General features: G+C 39.1%; 1 protein-coding gene across 6 annotated transcripts in view; it reads right to left on the bottom strand.

The window, feature by feature from the left end:
- Nucleotides 1-7,184, bottom strand: part of LOC142398820 (myosin IXb) — a 33,661-nt gene extending 26,477 nt beyond the window's left edge. For 4 of the 6 annotated variants that reach the window (XM_075483019.1, XM_075483021.1, XM_075483022.1 and 1 more), the window contains exons 1-4: nucleotides 6,991-7,183; nucleotides 5,765-6,580; nucleotides 291-385; nucleotides 39-101 (exon numbers count right to left, since the gene is read on the bottom strand). In XM_075483019.1, coding sequence (XP_075339134.1) covers nucleotides 39-101; nucleotides 291-385; nucleotides 5,765-6,532 — 926 coding nt within the window. In that variant the 5' untranslated portion in view covers nucleotides 6,533-6,580; nucleotides 6,991-7,183. Of the gene's footprint in view, nucleotides 1-38; nucleotides 102-290; nucleotides 386-5,764; nucleotides 6,581-6,990 lie in introns of all 6 variants that reach the window. The other 2 variants (XM_075483020.1, XM_075483024.1) reach the window with 2 other exon arrangements.
- Nucleotides 7,185-23,958: the final 16,774 nt, after the last annotated feature.

Below are 23,958 nucleotides of genomic sequence, written 5' to 3'. Positions count from 1 at the left end.
GAGTAAGAAGATGAATGGCGTTTTAATTTCAATGATACCTTCCACTCTTATCTCTGGATACCAGGCGGCACTTTTCCAGTAGAAACTTTTCAATAACTGCCCTGCAAGAGAAAAGCAAGGGGAGAATACTTACTCTGTCCCAATTATGACACAGGAAGAAAAATGAACTGTTATTGTACATGACGCAACAATATAACCCAGGATAAACAGCTAGCTGCACTCCAAAGGCCTTTAACATTCAGTAAATGAATAAAGAGGTTTGGTGAATGGAAGAAAACATGACGCCTTACCCTCTGATGACACCACTTTCCAGGTAGTTGAGCTGGATGAACTTCCCAAAGCGGCTAGAGTTGTTATTCTCTTCTGTCTTAGCATTGCCAAAAGCCTGTTTAATACATAAGCAGCACAAGTTTAGATTTAAATAAACCTGCAGACACTGGCATCAGAAACGTAAACATAGTAAACATTTTACTGCACAAAGGAGCTAACAGATAAATCATTTTTAGTGTGTGGATGGCACAACACTGTTGTCATAAAAAACCTTATATGAAGACAAATATTAAGCTGATCTGAACCTCTTTAACCGTGCTGTCGCTACAGAACCTGTGTTATGAATCAGGGTAAAGAGAAGCGAGACGGTACAAATACAATAAAAATGTCCTTAAGAAAGTAGAACTCTGCAAAAAGTACATCATTTAACTTTTATTTGTTAACAGCTGGAACCCTTTGGAGTGAAGGGAGTGTAAAAGGATAACATAAAATCTGCCTGCAGATCACCTGTTACTTTCTAAGAGATCTTTCTCAAGGTAAAAAAAAAAAAAAAAAAATTGAAATCAGTTTACGTCAGCTTCTAATAATACTGATGTACATCATTCCAGTGCAAAGGTTGTGTCCTAACAGGCCGGAGAAATGTGTCTGCAGTCTGTGAGATACACTGTGCCGATCACTCGCTGGCAGGAGGAGCTTTAAAGCCGAGGAATGTTCCTACCCTGTGAACCTCTGTAAGTTGACTGGAGGGTTTCTTAAACACACATGTCTTTAATTTCAAACTTCATATCAGTCAAACTCAGATAAAGAGCCAGGATGTAGCAGGACAAAAATGAAAGGCATGCGGAGTGAAAAATAGCAGATAGTTCTGAATAAGGTACAGGAACAGAGACAGGTGTTTGCCGTGTCTCACTTTAGAGGCTGGGTCCCCCGAGGGAGATGATCAGGATCATTCTAAAAACTCAAAAAGACCTTTTTGAGAAGTAGATGTACAGGAATTTTACCTGAAAAAACATTAAGTAGAAAATACCAGAAGCCGTGAAACAAGTTTGATAATACCTGAGCTGATTTAAAACCACCATTGTTTAATTTTGTTACTTGGAGACATCACGTGACTAAATGACTAAGATGGCTATTTTGATGGCAATTTGTCACAAATTACATAAAAAAATAAAAAAAAAGAAGAAAATGTTTACGGGATGAAACAGAAGTGAAAATTCACCCATCCGATCTTTTTAAAATTGTGCCGCTGTCAAATTCAAAATAAGCATACGTACTAATAATGAAAAATAAGTAAATATAAGTTTCAACATCTGATAAATTGTCTTTTTACTATTTTTTTTTACTACATTAAAGGTTTTAAAGATTTGTAAATCATCGCATTGTGTTCTTAAGCTACATTTTACAGTGTCATGGGCTTAGAAACTGAGATCTCCTTACAGATTGTGGACCATGTTTTATGAAAAATGTACACCATGTATCATGAAAAGCCATAATCCACGATCCCTGAACTAAAAACAGTTGGACAAAGGGAAGAGTGGAAGAAACAGAATGACGCGAGAGAGGAAGGAGGTGATTTATACATTGTTCAGCAGGTCTGCCAGCAGACCTGGCTGAGCCTGTTCCGACACGTCTCTGTTTCTTTTCTCTTCGGTGTTCCCTCAAAGACAACGCCCTGCACATTCCCCTCTGTGGAGCGTCCTGATCACTTGCCGGATATTGACTGCAGATTTTTTGCCATTCTAAAAATCCTGCAACTCATCCTTTGACACCTTAACAACACACATCTTATATGGGCACAGATTACATGAGCTGGTAGCTGTTTTCTAGCACCAGGGAGATGAAAATCACATGTTGTTCTCTTAAGATACTGATGACGTGAAGTTGGAGTTGCAAGAAAATAAAAAAGGGACAGATTTTGTCATGTCAGATAACGAGGAACTGACTGAGGTATGACTTATGAATACAAAGGAAATCCAAAGATGTTGAAAAAAAAAAAAAAAAAAAGCTTAACTGCAGAACCATGAACATCCAAAGCTACCAATTAACGATCCAGATTACTACAGAAGTGATTAACATTTCGTGGCAACAACATCAGCAAGTCAGCGCCTCATTTTCCAGGTAAAAATAAATACAAACCAGATCACAAGCTCCACTCAAGCAAAATCTATGGTTCCACAAAGCCTGCAGAGAGAACACTGCAAAATTCCAAATAACAGGAAAAACTGCTGTATTGATATGAAGCTAAAGCCGTGTGTAGATCTGATAGGGAACTCTGGAAATTCCACACCTACAGCTTAAAAAACACAAAAAGGTGCAAAGCGAAGAGCAACAACATGAATGAAACTTTTACTACAGCAACAAAATGCTACTTTGTTCCCCCAAATACACGGCTTAAACTAAAAGAAACCCACCAATGCCTTGCTTCCAAAACTCTGATCCAGTCTCAGTCCTTACACTTATAATATTAGTGCTTTTCTTTTGTTCTTTTTGTTTATTTTTTTTTAATAAACCACCCGTAATTGTCTCACGATGCCAAGATTCATCATAAGAAGCAGGTGCTTCCCTTAAATAGCATTTGGCCCAGTTTCATTTGAGTTAACAGTTTGGAGTTGTGCAACAGATGAGCAAAACGGAAAGCAAAGGAAAATGTGGGCGAATATTGTGCCGGTTACTCATTGACAGCAAATGTAGCACAACAGAAAAAACAAAGATAACTGCAAAACCCCCAGTGATGTTTTAAAGTGTGAATTCCCCGCTGATAGTCACTGGTTGGGGTTTTGTTTATAGGGGGAAACGTCTTCATGTGCTGTATATCTAAATGTGGAGGGTTATCGTATCCGAAATCATGCACTGTGTCAGCAGAAAGTTGCCACTTGCACGTATTCAGATCACATGGACTTCTGTGGTCGGCGTATGCCGATTTAATTTCTGCACAAGAGGGCGCACTCTTTATTAGCAACTTTCTGTTTCTGAAGAGAACCAAAGTAGAAAGCCTTAAAAAGGATATGAAACCAGTCTGGATATTTCTGAACTAAAGCTACTAAACTACAAAAACATATATATCGGTCAGTTGATCATTAAACCATGACTTAGGTTCTGCTATTTTGATGTTAGACAGTCCTTAGAAAATAAATAAATAAATAAATAAATAAATAAAAATAATAAATCTGCCTAAATACAGCCTCCACACTTCACATTACCATCTGCACAGATGTTCAGCCTTCAACCAACAGACGACTGCTTTTCATAATTACACTGAATATGCTGGCGTTATTTAGGCCTCTGGAATATGAGCTGGTTTGTGGTTGAACAAATTTTGGAAGGGAAATTTAGTAATGCCTAAAAAAGACTGGAGGGCACACCTGAACTTTTTTCCGCATAGCAAGACTTTGGATAAGATCGAAATAAGACTGTAACCACCCTGTTCCCATGGAAGGGAACGGTCGAGTTTAAGTTGTTTTTCTGGATTTGGGCTGAAGTCACATCAAACTAGAACAAATGTTCAATTGCTTGTTTTGAAAAAAAAAAAAAAAATCACCAGAATTAAAGGATAAGACCGGTTTTTTGACATTGGGCCCTTGATTTCACATTATAACATGATGTTCTACTCACCCCTGCTTGTTGTTGAACATTTGGAGCTGTTCCGAAGATATTCGCGAGGCGTCTGGCTGCTCTCTTGAGATATTCGGCCATGAAACGGTTTCCTATGGGCAAGCTTATACAGACACAAACTATGCTGTTTATAATTTATTAATTACTCTACACTAGCACTGATAACGTGGAGGTGCGTCGCTTACTTAAAAAAATCCGGGTTATTGTAATTTTGATTTTTTTGTCGTAAAGTGGGTGTTACTGACGTCCTCGTGGTGCTACTGCCACAGACAGCCCACAGACCTGCTGCCTATTTATTCATTCGGCTAAAATTCAAAATTAGTAACCCGGATTTTTTTAAGTAAGCGACATAGTTTGTGCCTGTATAAGCTTGCCCATAGGAAACCGTTTCATGGCCGAATATCTCAAGAGAGCAGCCAGACGCCTCGCGAATATCTTCGGAACAGCTCCAAATGACCAACAACAAGCAGGGGTGAGTAGAACATCATGTTATAATGTGAAATCAAGGGCCCAATGTCAAAAAACCGGTCTTATCCTTTAAGTGGAAAATACTCACATCTGGGAAGCTGGATCAGAAAATTTAAAGCTGTTCACTAAAACTAGAGCCAAACTGATTAACTAAGTGAACTGGTATCAACCTTGGCAGGAACAGCTTTAAAAATACAGCATTTAATGTCATTTTTCAAGCAGAAATTCCAAACATTCTTAGCTGGTGCCTTCTACAATGTGAGGATTGTATGCTCTTCTCTGTTTTTAAAGCACTGTCAAAAGATATATTCGCGTTTTCACTTTTGGTTACACAGGCTAAAGACTGTCTAATGAGTATTCTTTTGGATTTTTCAAACCCTGGTAATATGAGGTGAATAAGTACAATGAAGTCTTGAACTTCCCCTCATGTATTTATATTTTGCTTCCAAGCAGCCAAAATGTTTTGTAATCTTCTAAAGTGGCCTTGAGTAATACTTCTACAGGCTTTCTGAATGTCCTTTTAAAAGATTTTTAGTCGAGTCCTTTTTTTTGTCTGTTTGTTTGTCCACTTTACATATTCAAGCACTAAAACAGCGCTCAACTTCAGGAATAAACCAGTGTTGTCTACATATAACAAACATTATGGGGCTTTACAATGGGCAGCTGGTAAGCAAATACCCCATGACACAATATAAAATTGTTCGCCTGTTGTCTACATATAACAAACAACAGGCAATTTCATATTGTGTCATGAGGTACGTGCTTACCAGCTGCCCATTGTAAAGACCCATAATTTGACTTGAGACGTGACACAGGACCTAAGAGATGCATCTGGACATTCAGTTGATCCATCTACTGCTCACCAAGGACTCATAAACAATTTTTCCAATGGAAGTGTGGCTGTCAAGAAACCATCCTTACACAAGGAAAACAGGGAGAAAAGGCTGAGTTATGCCAAATGACTCAAGAACTGGACCGAAAACTAGTAACAACAGGTCTTATGAAGGGATGAATCCTCCCCAGAGCCCGGACCTCAACATTACTGAAGAAGTGTGGGATCTTGGCAGAAGATGAAAGTAAAAGCCAGCCAACATTCAAAGAAGAGCTTTGGGATGTCCTCCAAGAAGCCTGGAGAACTATTCCTGAAGACTACACAACGAAATGACAGAAAGCTTGTCAAAGAGGGTTCAGGCTCTGACAAATGACTTTGAAGCTCGTTAGAATCGTACAAACTCTTGTTTCTGCTTTTTATACTGCAATACCATTGTTTGCTAATGTTTCATATCCCTGCACATATTTTCCGTTTATTCTAGCAACATATAAAGAATGCATAATATTAGATGTTAAACAGCCTCTGAGGGCACTTTGATTCTGGGGGGTTTCAGTAAGTCGTCCTCATGACACAGTGACCTACCTCCAACACTGGCCCGGCCCCGAGGATGGTCCGTTCCAGCCCGCTCGAGAACGTCTTCTTGCTGAGTGCAGTCAGGCAGTGAATGAGATAACTGCTGCTTTCAGTCTTCCCCGAGCCACTCTCACCAGATATTACAATACACTGGTTCACCTGCCGGCTCAGCATGGCACGAAAAGCCACGTCGGCTATGGCAAATATATGAGGTTTTAGTTTGCCCAGTGGCTGGTTCTCATACATCTTGACATACTTGGGGTTGTAGTACACAGGTAGGAACTTATTGGGATTGATAGCAATGAGGATATTGCCAATGTAAGTGTAGATTTTACGCCGATAGAAGCGCCGACGTAAAACCTCCAGAACACGCTCCTCGGTGACCGCGGAGAGGTTGCAGAGATCACCGGACTCTTCGTTGGTGGTTTCTGCTCTATTGTTGCTCTGCTGCTGCAGGATGAAGTAGTAACCTTGGCTCTGAGGGTGCCACCTCTGTGTCTCTGCAGGCCACAGCAGGACTCGCTTCAAAGGGCAGTTCTCAGCCTTCAGCAGCCTCTCCTCCCCACCACTCTCCCTGACCTCCAGCAGGCTGTATGTCTGGCTGGGGTCCAGGCCCAGGGTGACCACAGAGTTGTGGATGACCATCCTCGCAGTGTCCCCAGCGCTGACCTGCAGGGGACAGTGGGAGGCTGTGTCCAGTGACAGCCTGGGGTAGATCTGCACAACACGGGTCTCTCCATCGTGTTCAGGGGTGCCAGCTTCATCTGCAGTGCTCATCCTGATAGTCAAAGACAGGCCTCAGCATAACTAACTGCCCCGCACCCACTGTGGAATTACATACACAAAAAAAGACCAAAAATCAGTTTAAAGTAGGGCAAATAAATCAAAAGTATGATTAAAAGTACGATAAATGTGTGAAATCGTATCTTTGTTGAACTTTTGCTTGCAACACAAGTCGCTTGCAAGGCAATTTAAGCAACGATAATCCTACTATTTCCAACATAATCCCACACAAAAATCCATCCAGCTGACAAATAATAAACAGTAACAGGTGTTAAGCAGGCGCGAACTTTCAAATTAAGCCTCAGCTTGGGACAAAACTGGCTCATTTCATCGTTAAAAGCCGAAAAACCGAGAGCAAGAAAGAGAAAAGGAAGCTCGCGGCTTCTCCGTTTGGCGTTAACGAACTCCAATCACATTACTCGAGGAAAGAGAAAAAACAAAAGTTTCCTCACCTGAGCGAGCTTCCAAAAAAGAAAATTAAAAAAAAGATGAAACGACTATAATGACTTTTAAATGACCAATAGGTTTTTTTGTTTCTCCGAAATTAGCCGATGTTTTTGCTCTAAGAATCACCGTTTCTTTGAAAAACGGAAGATTTACGTCTCCACGTCGTCCTGATCGGAAAGTTGGTTATCGTTACTTCCTACATTTTTTTACAAACACACACACACCCACTGACTGTTAAAATAAATGGGTAATTTCCCTGTCACTAAAAGATTAAATTCTTAAAGCGAAAATGAGATAATCCCGCAGTGAAAAAAAAGAGTTTTACCAGAGAAAGTGACACTTCAACACAATTGATAAGTTAATAGAAAGAAGAGTTTATTTGCTCATGATATGTTAAAACAGGTGAGCTGCGGAGTTTGAGCGCCCCCGAGTGGCGCGTTATGGTAATACAGCAATACTACTTTCTACTTCTTTCTTTTAAACACTTTAACTTTCTTTCAACATACATAATCCAAAGAAAACCAAAAACAAGTTTTACCCTATCTTCAGTTTTTTTGTCACAGAGTCAGCATTTTTCATCCATCCATCCATTTTCTATACCGCTGAATCCGTCGGTCGGGTCGCAGTGGGGGGGGGGGCTGGAGCCTATCCCAGCAGTCAGTCAGCATTTTGTTCTTATTATTACTTTTCCTCTGAGTTAATCTGTAATCTGTACCAAGCACTAGTTGGCACTGTTGGTTTTAAACATACTCCAATACAAATTTTAGTATTACAAATGAAAACAAGGCTCCCCTCTAAACTGCACACGTGGTTCCATTTATATACAAATGGCTTTTTAAGAAAAATTTGCGTAGTTTTCCAAATTGCATCAAGAAAAAAATTCAATTTGTTATTTGTTTATTTGTTCAAACAGTTATTTAACAGATACAAGTACATAATAAGTGATTGCCAGTGTCTTACCAATTTAATTGTATTTATAAAATAGATATAAATTCCTATTCTGATGCAACAATATACAAAAAGAAGAGAGGAAAATGTGGGGAGAGAGGCAATATAATACTGCAGAGTTTATAGAATATACAAGTAATACCATTCTGAACATTTCTAATTGGTGCCAGGATTATTTTTCGAAATAGGACCCACCAAGCCTTAGTCTCTCCAACCAAGGATGGGGCGTGGCTCACCACTTTTTGCCAAAGTCTGCCAGAGAATCAACAATAAGTTCTAAGAAATACTTCTCAGTGCAATATTGTAGTACCGAGTACTTTGGTCTTTTAGTGTATAATATAGTGAAAAGATTCAGGGAGTTGGAGAAACTCTCATAAATGCATAAAGGTCAAAGCCTAAAAACACTGTTGGTTGTGTATGACCTTCAAACCTTAGGAGGCACCTCATGAGAAACCGTTGTGTCACTTTGATTAATTTAGCCAAATGGACTTGGGGGGTACCTGGAAAAACATTGTTATTTTACACAGTCTACTGCTATATTCACCAAATGTAACATGTGACTCTACTTCATAAAGAGGAAGCCATATATCTACCATGTGCACACATTTATCTGGACATTAGCTTCTCTCACATGGACAAAAGTAAGTGGACCTGAGTTCTGTGGGTCAGATGAGTCCACGTTTCAGCTGCTTGTGGGAAATACAGACTTTTAGTGCTGCATGCCAAAGATGAGAAAGAATATTCAGGCAGTTATCAGTGAAAGATTTAAAAGCTAGTGTACATGATGGACTGGGTAGTCATCTGAGGTCAGGGTGTCGGTCATTTGCATAGGTGTGAAAGAGCCATTGATGCAGAGGTACACATTAGAATTTGTGAGTCATAAGCAACCACCAAGGAAAGAGCTGTTGTTATTTCAGCAGGCCAATGGCAGACCTAATTCTACATAACTTTACAAGAGTGTTGTTTCATGTTGAAAATGTATGGAGCATCATGAGGAGGAGAATCAAACAACAACCGTGAACTGTAGAACAGATGAAATCTTGAATTCAGCAAGACGAGGCACAGATTCCTCTGAAAAACTGCAGTAGTTAGTATCCTCAGTCCCAAAATGACTTAGGTGTGTAATTCCAATAAAGAATGGTGAAACACAAAGTTTAACACATGCAATCTTTAAAGTTTATAAGAGATCAGTGCAGACACTGAAAAATATTTCTTGAGTATTGAGTCTTTTAAGAAAAAAGGTTCAAGCAAATGAACAAATTACAGTTTTAGGTTTTTGTTGCAAACGAAAAATTCCAAAGTTAGCTGAAAATGTTTTTTGATATATATATATATATATATATATATATATATAAAAAACAATAAACCACATAGATGTATGAGTATCAATAACCTAAGAATGTCACACATAGGCATGCTCTTAAGGGACTATTTTCCCGCTGAATAAATAATCTACTTTTACTTTTCATCACTTTTTGTCAAGTAAGAGCTTTTAATGCAGTTGTTTTGTACTTGTACTTTTTTAGTCTATTCCGGGGTAATCTTTATTTCTCGAAAAAGGATGAAATGCTGATGTCCTCAGTAGGAAAATCCATTTTGTCATCCCTGAAGATGCACATATATCAAAGAAAGGTTACATCTTAAAATATTCTGGGAAAATGTTGTAAAAACGATGTATTCGTATGCAAACAAATTCATAAAACTGATGTTTTTAGTGAGTATAAAACAAGCCTATTTAAATTAAATTTGTACTTTGTAGATCTGCTTAAACTTCTTGTGACAACAAATCCCTGTGATGTGTTTATTATTAGTCCTATTGGACCATAAATGTCAGGATGGAACCACTCAGATTGTTCTGAACCTGTGTATGTTCATCCATCCATTTTCTTCCTTGTACTGGAGAAACAGTCGAAGCAGAGTTCCCCTGGCCTCCCTCTCCACAGCCACCTCCTCCTGCTCTTGCAGAGGGACTCTGTGGTTTTCCCAAAGGTCCTTGTGCTGCTCCGAGCATGTGCCGGTCAGTAATCGACCTGTTGACTTTATTTTTCTTAAATTAATTTTATCTTTATTTCGTCATGTTTTATGGAGTCTGAAGAAGAGAGATTCAAAGAGATTAATGTCACCACGCAAATCACTACAAATCTAAAGCAAAGCTTTGTTCCTCTCTTTTTTAGGTGTCAGAAACTCAAAAGTGAGATAAAAAAAAAAGCTGAACTTTATTTGCATGATGCAAGTGTGCATTATGCAAATATCTGCATGGCAGCCAATATACGGTCTATCTCTGCTAAGCTTCATTATCAGTCATCATCCTTTAGATATAAAGACAAGTAAATAAACTACTGGTGCTGCTGCTACTCTGAGACTCGCTTCCCTTGCTGTACACCAGTATTACAGAAAGACAAAGAAGAGCTTTTTCCTTTCTCCCATGAACTTTATGGCTTAAACGGACATCAAACAGTCATGTAAACTAAGATGTTAAACAGCTATGGTCAAGACTTTAAAGCTCTTTCACAGTAAAGATCTGCGGCACAGGTTTGAGTAGCATTTTTTTCATGAAAATCAATATAAAATTTTACTGCAGTTCAAAATTTTTTTCCTCCTTCTTAAGTAGGCTATATTCATTTCTGCCCATCTCTGCAGATTTTGTAATGAGTCCAGTGGAAGATGGCCCAAGGTGAGAAGTAATTGTTCACAGAGCACCTCAACAACCCAGGTTATCTAAAATCAATAGCATGTCTTATGATGATCGGTTCTGCTTATGCCAGTGTATTGCCTGTCCATTCAGGTATATAATGACTGCAGAGGTGTCGAGCCATTTTATCCCAATTTAGTGAAGACACTTGCGGACACACTGACAGCTTATTATGGCGTGACGAATGAAGAGAGGCAACGCAAAGTCTTACTCGGCAGAAATCAGCTGCTGCTAACAACTACCTGCAGAGGCAGGAACATTCACCCACACAGGAAGACAAATTAGGGCACACACCAACAGAGGAAGCCTCACACCATTCCCTCATGTCATCACTCCTTGCGACACACAAATGATAGAACTGTTCTTTAATTTTATTTCTGGTGTGGCTTTCTGAGCATTTGAACAAGGACAGTAATGATGGCTCTTTTAAAGTTGTTGATGTCCCATTAGGTGTCACACTTGTTCCCGCTGGACTGAGCCAGTTCTGCAAAGACACACTGAATCCAGTTCAGTAGGCACATGAGTACACAACCTGTAAAACTCATCACTGTCACACTCCCAAATGATTGAAAGCACACATTTTTAACAAGCTGTGGTTCTATTTCAAAATATGCCAAGCAAAGAGGGGTAAATTTGGCATACAGATAACATTTCTTGTGACAGACTTAATCTCTGTATTTTAATTTTGATATAGTTAAGTTGTAATAAATCAAAACAACACATGTAGCATTGATAAAACTCTTAAAATGAGAGCTGTCATTCATCATAGCTTTATCTCCTCTTTTTCTTCCAATAAAACTGCCATAAATCAGACGGTGGTGACTTCTGCATAGTTTGTCTGGACATGCAAAGGCTTTTACAACATTCCACTTTGTTTTACAGTGCAGGTGCCTTTTCATCCCAGGTATCCTTCTCCCCTCAGCTCTCTGTTTATGGACAGCAAAAACTCTCAGGTATGCAGGAGCTATTTCTTTCATGTCAGACACTGAACTTAGCCACTGTGAACAATTCCCGTATGGATCAATGCTCACCGATGAGCTAAGTTCTGCATCTTATGAAAAGTCATCTCAGAGTGGCATTTGCAGCAGGGAACCTGATCAGCGTGTCTCGTTCTGTAAGAAAAACATTTCATTATACATCTCATTAACTTATAGAGTTTTTTTCAAATGGAGATCATGGATCAGGTTGAGGCTGTAATAACACTAAGTCTTTTAAAAGTAATAAGGTCTGCGGGTTCCATGCTGTGATTTATCCGAATGAAGAATCCAGGCTCACTGTGGGCAGAGAAACAGAGGTCATTTACTCATAAAAACAAACGGGATTAGTCTAATAAATTACACTGGCCGCTAATATGATATAACAAGAAGCGTGTCTTGCCAAAGAGTTAGATCACAGTTTGCCTTTTAATGCAATAACTCAATGGATCTTTCCATAACCTGTAGGTTCATAAGCAAAATTGTCTAATTTCTTCTTAAAGGCAGTGATGAAGTAAGTGCTTAGTCCTTAAAAAGGTAAAATGAGTAGTTTCAATTAGTTTGTACGCTGATGAAAAGTTTAATCTTCAACAACTCACATTTCAAAAGTAGCTATTATTTCAATACAGATACATGTTGTGGGGTTAAAATGCTTAATCACAGAGATCACTAAAGAGAATTTTTTTTTAAGATTGAAAGCCCATTTTCTGCAGCACAATCCCAATAATTTTACTTAAATTTACATAAATAAGACATAAAAAAAACTAATGAAATAACCCATCAAAGCAGAATTACTGTATCGACTTCATAGATATCAGTTTTCACTTTTCACAAGATGGTTTTCTCTTTCAGTTTCTCAGCTGTGAGGAGTCTCTGCCTTCATCATTTGTGCTCATATAGTTTGTCTGAGCCTCAGGACATGAGCTCAGTTTTCAGAATAAATTGTTAGTCCGGTCAAACAGTGGTGTCATGACATCACTGCTCTGTGAAAAACAACTTAATCCCATGCTTGTGCTGCTTGGAGCTGGAGCCTAAACTTGTTTAAAGAGAACCATGAGCTCTGACTTGATACTCTGTTATTTACCCCTTTTTCTGCTTGTTGAACTGACATGATGTGACTGAAAGGGTCACATGATCACATGTGGTATCTTCTAAATACCAATATGCTGTCTTGATCACGGTCAGTTGACAAAATACAACTAAAGGCAATGAGAAAGAACAAAAGTCATTTTTTTTCATCATAGACTCCACCTTCACACTAACTAAGAGACTGATTCAGTCTTTTCATAGTGGTACAAATTTTGTAAACACGACCCAACAGTTGGATTAGTTTCAAGGGTATCAGTGTCAAAGTGAGGTTACCTGAGCACAAACGCCATTATGTCATGTTTCACCCTGCTTTAGGAGAAGAAAAGGCAGCTGCAGCCTTTGTCATCCCGCCCCCTCCTCCTCCTCTCCTGTGGAGAAAAAGTATGATGGGCTTGAATAAGCAGGACAACAAAGCCTCAGCTATCACCGTCACACATGATTTTGTGAAGCTTCCCAATACTTTTTCTGCTCAGGTTAACTATGTCCTCAAGATGGGAGAAAAATTTTGAAGAGCTGTTATGGTAAAAGTGGATGGAAGAGAAGGACGGAAAAGGACAAAAAGAGCAGCACATACAAAAAGAGTCGGCAATAGATTCAACAAAAGAATCACACAAATAAGAGGAATTGCAGCTCATCATCATGGAGATTTGTTTGACTTACTCCACATGGCACGACCCAAGAGCAAGAAACCAATTGTCACAGATTTAATCAGTGAGGCACCTGTTAAAGAAGTGAATCTGAGCTTACCTGGAAAAAAAGCGGGTCAATGAGACAGAGAGAGGCCGGCCGTGTTTCCAAATCCTTGATTACTCTCTGTTGTTTAGTCTGTTGTGCCATTGCATGTTCTTAGCAAGACAACACCGCTTTCTGCGCCTAAAGCTGCTCACTGTGAGGTGTGTGTGCATAAATGAGAAGGGGAGCATGTGTGAAAAGAGAGAAAGCACAAAAGAGGAGGAGGAGGGAGAGAGGAGGATGATGGGACAGGTGTGGAATTTACACACCCTGCTGGTAGCGTGCACTATTGGCATATATGCTTCAGTGTGATGAGTCACTCTTGTTGTTGTGGAAGTGAGGGAGAGAGAGGCACATGCTAAATGGTGTGAAAGGATTGGCAAATGTTTCGAGTTCCAAGAGTCGTTTTTAAACTAATGTGTTTACTATTGCAGCACCTCAGTAGATTCCCATGCTTTCTGTATCAGGGAGAACAAAGGAGAATGAACAAATAGAGAAAATGAACACTTCAAAATACAGTGCTGAGAGGGGGAATGTTTGATTGAAAGGTGGGGGCACAATTAGCACAGTACAAATCTTCAAAAGTGCTTTGAATCTGTCTACTCTGCTCCATGACAAATCACAAAACTTGTGTTGTGCATAGTTTGACACACAGTTTCACAAACGGTCACGAAACTTGATCTATTCATTCGTGTTCTGGGAAAATGCACAATACTGATTAAACATACAAGTATCAGTCTTATGTTATTTTGTGAAACCCTCACAAAAATATCAGTGACAACAAGCCAAAACAAAAAAAATTGTTAAGATTCGGATACCGGAGGGTGTACATCTTGGACAGTTACATGAAGAACATGGCAGTCTCTTAGTTTTAATAATCAAATGAATGTGGCACTCATCATGAATACATTAATTTAATTACACTCAGCATGGCTGCTGTTGTTTGATATGTCAATCCCACATGTTGTGGTGATCTAAATACCAGAGAAACAATTGTGCATGTATCCACAGCTATAACTAAACAAAAATGCACCTTTTAGATTCCTTTTTGTTGTCCATGAATGTTCAATTTAAAACTATCTTATCCTGTTTTTTCCTTATACTGAAATATTCCAACCTGTATTTTTTTAAAGATACAGGCCCTCCAAAGAAACAACTGAGCATAGGGGTGTGTGACTTGCAAATGGTAAAAAGATCAGACTATACTGAACACAAAGTTGTTTTTGGTCTTTTCCTTCAGTGCTCGATACCATGGAGAAACCCCAATGCCTACAGTGATTTTTGTCTAACTCATTTGTTTTTGAAAGAAAATTCAAATGTTTATTTGTTCTCTTTCTTTTTCCTTATTTCTCATTCCAACATAAGAGCTGCATGCTTGCAAAAAAAAAAAACAAGACTTAAATTGATCAGACTTTTCGTTGGAGATCATAAAAATACCTGCTAGCACTGACTTTTTGTTTCCCACTTGTGAGGTCTTATGTTCACTTGTAAACTCTATCTGCAGAAGAATTAGAAAACTTGCATCCCCTGTCACATGTGGGCCCTCATGTCAGTCACCATTCCCTCCATGTGCATTCTGCCCTCTCTCCATCAGCTTTGTTGTTTTTATCGATGGCTGTAACCTGATATGCTGCGCTTCCATACATGGTGAGGACATGTCACTGTCCCTCTACAGAGGGGCAATGGCTGAGAAAAACAGGGAGGCTGTCTTCACTTGTTTTTCTCCCCTTGCCTTTTAAGAGCACTCTGCAGCACTCCTCTCAAGCTCCTAATGCACCTGGTCCATTTAGCATGGCAGAGCTGTGAAACCCAAGATCACAGGCAGGGTCAAAAACAATTTCACCCTCTGAATGAGCCAATATCCACTTTACATTTCAAGGACAAAACACAAGTTTAATAAGAGTTGTTTCACATGTACAGATTTTGTCTTTCGTAATTTGTTGCAGCAAAATGTTTCAGAGTTGATACTTAACTTCTTCGGGCCCCTGTCATGCACATTTGTCTATAACCAATTAATGGACCTTTGTATGACCCTGTAACCTCAGCAAGTGCCAACACAAATGCAATAGTTTGAGAGAGAAAAATCACATCCTCTGTGTCACATCCAGCAGCAACACTTCCATGAGCCGATCTGTTCGTTTTTTCTGGGGTCATTGTTTTGGAATGAGAGTTGCCCCGAGCACAAAGAGATGAGGCGGCTCGAGTGTGAAACTAGATCCAGGTTGGAGTGATAGACAGCACATGCCGGTGTATGCTGGATGCATTAGTCCGGACTAATGGGCTAGCTGGCTCCGAGAAACTTGACTGTCCATTATGAGCGGCCATGGCTGGAGGAGTTTTAGGGTAAACAGCTTTTTGACTGCTGCTGTGTCCAACAAAGTCTCACATCATTATCTAGAACAGTGCAGTGTCCGCTGGACATGTAGGGCCTTCACTGGCATTCTATTACTTTGAAACAATAGTATTCAAGAAAATTCAAGTATTTTCAAGGCATCTTTTAGACTCTCAATGATTATTACTGCAGGAAATGCGTGAAATTAGTCCAATATTGACCAAAAATATCAGACACTTCAATTTGCTCAAAAAAATGCTGTCATCTCACAATTTTTTGTCCTAAATTGTGAAACTATGTATCGGATGTGTGGATATTCGTCGCACTCAGTGTGTAACTGTGTGTAACAATCTTCATATGATCACTGAAAAATACAGTACTGGTGGGCAAAGAGACTGCAGATTGTCTATTCAGCAAAATTTAAAAGTTTGCCTCAAATTTGCTGCACAATTGGATGGAAAAAAAGCAAGAGTAAAAATTCTAGACAGCCATCCAGGTGAGAGTGGCAACTATCTTACTGTTAAAAAAAAGAAATATTGGTTTGTGTTTGTTGAAATTGTGGCAACAAGATTATGCTCTTATGGACTTTGGAGGATTGTGAGATGCTTGTTGACAAAAGTTGTGGCTAGTTTCTCTAAAAACATTTGGAAACACGTGTATGCTACTCCCTCCAGATCATTGTGTTTGCAGTGACCATTTTCACCTGAATTACACTGCCGGTGAAACTTGAGAAGAAATCCTACACCAAATCATCTCTTCTTTAAGAAAAATCTTGGTCCAAAAGCAGAGAGACCTGATGCAGACAGAGAAGATGTAGTCTTTCAATGCTGTTGCTTAGCAATGGACCAATTCCAAGTACTTTTGTTCCTATTCAGACCATTAAATATAGTAACATCAGACCGAGGCTATTTTTCCTTAATTCCTTTTCAGCTTTTACCGTTTCAACAGCACACATATTTAAGGATCTGTTTGGAAGCTTTTGCATTATCCCCTCATTTTCAGTGTAGCCCCACTGGCAGGTCAGTAAGGCTGCACACACCTGGTATTTCCAAGCATCAGGTCCAGTCACATTTGGACAGTACTTAGATGTAAAAGGTATCACAACACACTGGGGATGCATTTAGATCAGAACCTGCTGAACACAGAGGAAACCTGCAGCGTACGTGGCTACAATCTTATAACACAGTTGACAAACTACGTGTCTGTGTCAGGGTTTTAGCTGTAATTTTTTCTTGCTGGTCCGGTCACCGGAAGAAAAAAAAAAGTATTCTGTGTGAAGCACTGTCAGCCATGGCAACCCACTCGTCTTAATTTCTACAGTGACGCTGAACAAATCAGCTCTGAGTTGGCGGTTTACAAGCAGCAAAGTGAATTTTTAATGGCAGTTGAGCGATTTACTGTTTTTCATCTTTCTTTACATTTCTGCACGGAAACTGATTCATAATGAAATGTAAAAAAAAAAAAAAAAATTAAAAAGAGAGGAGGTCCAGAACATCCCAAATTTGAATCTAGAATATTTATTTATTTATATGCAAACAAAAAATACTCAGTTAGTGTGCTGCAATTAACAGCAACTCAATTAAAAAGCATATAAACCAGCGGAGTAACAAAACCAAATAACATCCAGTCTGTCTCGTTTCACTTAATATGACTTCACAAGAAATGAGACCTCAGAAAGTTAAATAATCTCTGTGTCACAGAGATACCAATATTTTGATTCAAGTCATTTTTCAGTCCTTGCAGTGGGGTACAGGATTTTGGCACAGCTCTTTAGAGGAAGGTGTAATAGTTATGAAAAGGCCACAGCTCTTTATACAGGGCAAGATTAATTTCAATCCTTTGCTGTATGCGAAGCCAGCAGGCATCATGAAGTGAGCTAGTAATGCAGTAGAGCAGGAGCTGGAGAGAGCACTCGGGTGGATGGTTTTTGGATGTGCTGCCGGACCTGAGAGGATGTACCGTAGAGGGTGCTGTTGCATAAATCAAACTTGGAGGTAATAAATGCCTAGATGAGGGGTTCAGCTGCCAAGCAAGAGAGTTAAATTGAAGGACTGAATCTCGAGGCAGAAAAGTGGCTTCATTCATAGGGATTATTCAAACTTACATGACCCAGAGGATCAACATAATTTCTGTTTATCTCATTAAGGTTATGACATAAATCAGACTAAATCTAAAGCATATTTTGAATGTCACAAGCTAAAAAAAAGATAAGAAAATCTTTTTGGGAAATAATTTAATTTGCTACTGACAGCTACAATTTATTCCTTAAAACAGATGACCCAGCAAAACTGTCAAGGATCATGAGTGCCACCTATTGATCAAAATGAGAATGTATTTTAGCTGCTCAGGACATAATCGCTTTCATGCCTGCCTGGTTGGCTGGAGCTATTAATTATGTAACAAAGTTGTGCAAGCAAGATCTTTCACTTTGTAAGTACATGTTCAACACTCTGATATTGTGGACTCTCGTGTGGTGCGAGTAGATATCCAGTTGCCCAAAGAAAGGAAAACAACATGTGTGAAAGTGGCTGTGCAACCTTTGACCCTCCCAGTGGTTAGTGGGAGACAGTCACTTGTGCATACCGAGCTGTCAAGTCAGCTGTAAAGTTTCTCTCTGTGGTACGAGTGGTGTCACACAGGAAACCGAGACGAGCTAATTATAGGCAGTAAATTGATGGTGTAAATAAACAGAGGAAATCTGACTTGTGACTGAAAGTTTGAGCTCAGTTTTATGATGAAGTAAAACCAAAGTCAGTTTCCTGAGAATCAAAAATAGTCCTGTAAGAGAAAGTATCATAGCTTGCCTTGATTTCTCACCCATTATTTTCGCTCACTCGGTGTTTGAAGTTTTGTCAAGCGTTAATTGATAGCACTGATATTAAACATTTCCCTCAAATAAATTTGTTTAATCAATTCTATATCAATTCTGAGAAAACATCACACCTGCTCTTTGGAAAACTCTTCACTGTAAGTGAGTTTCATCTTAATTACTAAACTTCATATTTTCAGAACTGACAGCTTTCACAAGTATCATTAAAGGAGAACTGCGGTATTTTCAACATTGAGCCTCTTTTATGAGTCGTCTGCAATGTTTTAGAACCCCCCTCACCGCTTTTTTTGTGTTTTAACGACCTAGTCTGGTAGCCAAGCGTGAAAAAGTCACAAAAGCAAATGAATTTTGTCTGCAGACACAAATTTGTGATCTTTTTTTCATGGTCTGGGACATGAAAATGACTAGCTACAAAGAGGAACACATTCTCGCCCCATTTAGTGGAAAAGAAATCTCCAAATAATCTCCAAATAATCTCCAATAATGGACTTTATGGCTAGATTTGGAGGTTGGAGGGGTTGGGGATGGAGTAAACACATGACTTCTAGCCTTTTCAATTGAGTTTGAATTCCTGTCTGAACCAATGATGTTATAAACTTACCTTACTTTCAAATGTCATATTGGTATTCAGTCATGTCCTTGGGCTGTCAGTCACTAATTTGTTGCTGTTTTACACATTATAAGGCTAGACATTAAAATCTACTCGGTTATGATTCGAAATGTTTCATGACTTGCGTTAAACAGACATCGTAACAACGTTGTTTTCCTGCCTGTCTGCCTAATCCACCCCCTTGGTCTGAAGACACGAAACATGTTTGACACTTAAACCAAACATCCCAGTGAAATACTTTATTTTGAATGTCGTGCTGGAGGGCATCATAAAAAAATAAATAAAATAATAACTTCATTGTTATTGCCACATATGCAAGTATTTAGTAATGGCCTCATGTTTTGTGACTCTTTCGTGTTTTTCTGTGAGACCAGGATTTAAACAGGAATGGAATATTTGATCTTTTGTGTGAAGCCACATACAGTGAATAGAAAATATGCCACAAAATTACATCCCTGCTCCAAAAAGACACAACAGTGAAAAACACCACACAATACGTAACACTACAAGATCACATGTTATTAATGAAAATTCTGTTTCTCTTGTTGGTCTGCCCAGAGGTTTTCATCCAAATCACATCTGATGTTTTCTCTTGTGACGCACATGGATAAATAATCTCCTTACATTAGCACAATCTAAAAAAAAAAAAAATCATCTGATCTAACTAAAACTTATTCAGTTTGGCATACAAGTCTATCTAATAAGGCTTGGAGAAGTTGAATGTTGCAGTATAGAGCCCAGTGATCCCGGGAAATTTTTGCTCTCAGAAATAACATCTTACCTTGTACTGTGTCCAGTAACATCATGGTGACATCATCTGTGTTTGGCCAGACCGAACCTGGCCTCCTCCACAAAAGCAGAAATGTTGGTTTATTCTTGTCCCTCACGATAAAGAGATTCTAACTTCATTACAATCACTTGCAGATAGTTTGCCAAACTAGCAAACATAAAGCATTCAATGTCCGATGTTTATAGAATACACACGTGGGTCTCATGTGATGACTTAAACAATGAAAGCCTTCTTTGAAGCTTTATCAGTTTGGATCAGCAAGCCATATGGAAGTGGTTATTTCGCAAATTGGAAATAACTGATCCTGCTCTTTTGCACAAGTGGTCAGATACGTAATTTGCATGAATGAATGAGAAATGCAAATGCAAATCTGTTGTGATCAACATTCGCTGAGTTTACTGCATTTGAGAAAATTGATTTTAATACAAGAACTAAGCCAACACAAATAGGAACAGTAACACACATGCACTCCAGCTCCTCAACCTGAACTGGAATGAACCTGAGCTTGAAAGTTTTCTCATATGATCTTGCCTGAGAGTGATTTACAGGACAAAAAAAAAAAGACTCGGCTCTCACAGACAATGATATTTAAGAACTGCGGCACTAAATAAGATACTGCCACTTAAGAAAATAAGAGAGGTTGCATAGCTGGAGCCAAGATTGAATGTTGTGTCAGCACAGTGTGTTAAACCACACTCCCAGGCCTGACTGTTCCTGGAGCTGGTTCAACTGAGGTCTTACAGGACTGCCCATCTTTCTTTAATGGCTGCTTACGAAACACAAAGTTACCCTCAACGCCTTCACTGACCATCAGTAGCTTTAACTCTGAAGCTAGATGAGAACATTTTGAAAACTTTCTCGAAATGAGGTCACTAGCCTTTTTAATGATACTCCATCCATGTTGGCATGTCTCTACTGAGATTAGATGTGAACCGAGTAATGGTCTCAGCAGCAAAAAGCTAATGCCCTCCAATAGCTGTACGGTACAGATGATCATTTTTCTTCCCATCTGCTGTACATTCTCATAATCGTCACAATAACGACACTTATGTCCAATGAATTTGTGCACCTATTAAAATAGACATATAATTAAAGAGCTGAATGTGAGGAGCTGTCAAGTTGAGTTCAGCTTTGTTCTCTTTCTGATTGCTTTAAGTGTACTGCAATTTATCTCAAATAGGAGAATATGAAGGCTTCACTATATGTGTTTAAGGGTAGTTTCTTTCTTCACTGTCATTTTAGACTTTTCTTAGATTTGCAGAAGTTCTATAAATGCTCATATTTGAATATTGGAAAATGAAGACCAGTAACACAAGACACAAGGAACAAGAGGGGAGTTACAGGATGGAGTGTATGAAACCATGTTATGGCTGCAGGAGGTACAGAAAATAACAGGAAAAATGGCTTAATATGTATAACAACAAGCATGCTATTGTACATCCCATATGCGTCTGGGTATGAGTTAATCTAAAACAAGGCACATCTGTTGAATCTAATGAACTGACTCCTTAAATCCCTGAATGATACGTGATCAGTTTCACATTTCTGTACACCAAGTGTTTCAAATGTTTCTGGCTTGTGATGAATAGAGTTATGTCTAACCCACGCTCAGGGCATTATACTCTGCACGGGGTAGCAACAAACAATGTTGGTAAAAATATCAGAAAAAATACAGAAAAAATACTGTTGAGTTTTCAGCCTCAAAAGTAGCCCAGACTCAGGAATATCACTGATATGTCACTGAATATCCATCCATCCAATTTCTCTATGCTCCTTATCGTGTCTACGAGTGAAGGAGGTTGTATCAGATGACTTTAGGTGTCAGGCGTGGTGCAAATAAATAGACCAAAATTCCTCCTCAAACTCATACCTACAAACAGTTTATCTCTGTATTGTGGGAGCAAGGCAGAGTTCATGGTGAAAACTTCATTCAGAAAAGCCCCAGCTGAGCTGCATAGCATCACAAAATGTTTTTATTTTATCAACCTTTACTTAAACGGGTAAAGTCTCATTGAGACCCAGGGTCTCATTTTCAAGAGAGACCTGTTCCGGATAGGCAGCAGCAAAACACAAAGTTAGACTAACTGAACGTACAAGAGACAAAACAAAACATGAACATAGGATAACTAATACAAGCTACAAAAGAAAAAAATAACTAGTTAAGTACATGTGCAGACCCCCACTGACTGTCTCAACAGCCTTCCTTCAAGTAATTTAAAATCCCCTAGCGAAATAAAGCTGGACAGCTTCAGCTTCTGCTGGAGCCTGTTCCAGGTTACAGGCGCAGCACAGGAGAACGCCTTTTTGCCAAGTTCAGTACGGACTGAGGGGATGGCAAACGTGATGTCGTCCAGGGACCAGAGACTACGATCAGACTGTTTCCGTGTCATGTATGTGGACAAATAGGAGGGGAGTAGTTCCGATGATGGATTTATAGTAGTGCTGTAGTTTCACAATGAAGGCTCAAAATTTATGCTGTGGTAACGTGTTACATTCTCATTTCTCTTTGTTCATGAGGAGACACCGCTTACATAATGATGTATAGATCCAACATCCTCCCACATTACATCCTCGCGACACATAAAGTTCAATGCCACATGCTTCTTCATGATAGCATTGATCACCTGCAGTGTCTGAACAAATGACACATACACACTTTGCAAACTGTTAATTCAGGAACACACAAAGAGGAGGATGGCGTTAGACCTTTGACTCGTATACAAAAGACTCGTATTGAGACCAGTCTGATACGTTTTTAACAGTCCTTTAGCTTTTCTACTTCATTACCTAGAAAATCAGACATAGTGAGCACTTCCAGGATTGAATATGAATGATTCTGCATTATAGAAATGTCATATAGATGCTTGCATACACAAAACAAGAGTCTAGACACAGTAATTTGCCATATAACACCTTCCAACCTTGAATAATGACACTATGTATTTTAGACATGCAGATTAATTAATCTATTACATGTTTTCCTTTGAGACTGGGCTGATCTGGGAGATCATCCATTGACAATGTTTGGAAAAGGGCAGGTAACTTTAATAAGCAGATGACAATTTAAAAAGCCTTTGTCATGCTTTCTGTTGTTCCACAGTTGGATCCCTAAAAGCTTGTCTTTAACATGCTGACTCACACTGTTGCCTCCGAAGAAGCATTTAGTAGAAGCACTATAAAAGGTAAAACTGTGCTACGCTCAGTCAGTGGAAAAGGTTTAGAAGCCACTTAGATCAAAATGGCTGATAATTTACCTGTAAACCAGTTTTTTTTATTCTCTCTCAAGTGAAAGTACTTTCCACAACTTTTAAAAAATCTCGTGCACATGTAGTCAATTGATTTAGGCAGCGGTCAGTTTAAATTTTCATCACTGAAACTGGCTGTGACATAGTAGTGTTTAATGAACAATGGGATGTGGTCTTATCTAGGTCAGAATATGTTAACTCCTGAGCAGAAAGAAGTCTGATGGCCTGATCTGCTTTTAGAGGCCTTTGGAGTCTCAGGCTGTAAGATGATGGCAGGTGAAGTGCTCAGGTTTCTGAATTGTGTCATACTTTCCCTCTCAGATACTGTAAAGTAAAGGCCAAACAAAGAGTCAACGGGACATTTTTATTTCTGTTTTCCATGTAATTGTGTAGCCTCTGGCAGGATTGAAATAGCGTTTGAGTCAGGATTTTTTATGACAACCTGAACTTAAATCTGTTAGACAGGATTTTGGCCTGTGGATCTTGACCTTAAAATGTAAAGCGAAGTGAGCATAAGCACCATGACATCCCCAATGGTTTGGTTGACTACCATTTGAAGATCTCATATTTGTGGCTGTGCTGTTGCCAACTTAGCAATTTGAAGCCAAAGGGGGCCTTATTTGGACAAGAGAGTGGAATGCTAATTTATTAAGTGTTGCTAGTGCTGACTACCTGGGTTTTTTTTGTGAGGTGTTTCTTTAATGCATATTAATTAGGATTAACTGGCAAGG

The sequence above is a fragment of the Odontesthes bonariensis genome, chromosome 14 (assembly GCF_027942865.1).
Source record: "Odontesthes bonariensis isolate fOdoBon6 chromosome 14, fOdoBon6.hap1, whole genome shotgun sequence".
In the NCBI taxonomy this organism is placed as follows: Eukaryota; Metazoa; Chordata; class Actinopteri; order Atheriniformes; family Atherinopsidae; genus Odontesthes; species Odontesthes bonariensis.
Note: the sequence above shows the minus strand (reverse complement) of the source record. Positions and strands in the feature narration are given on the sequence as shown.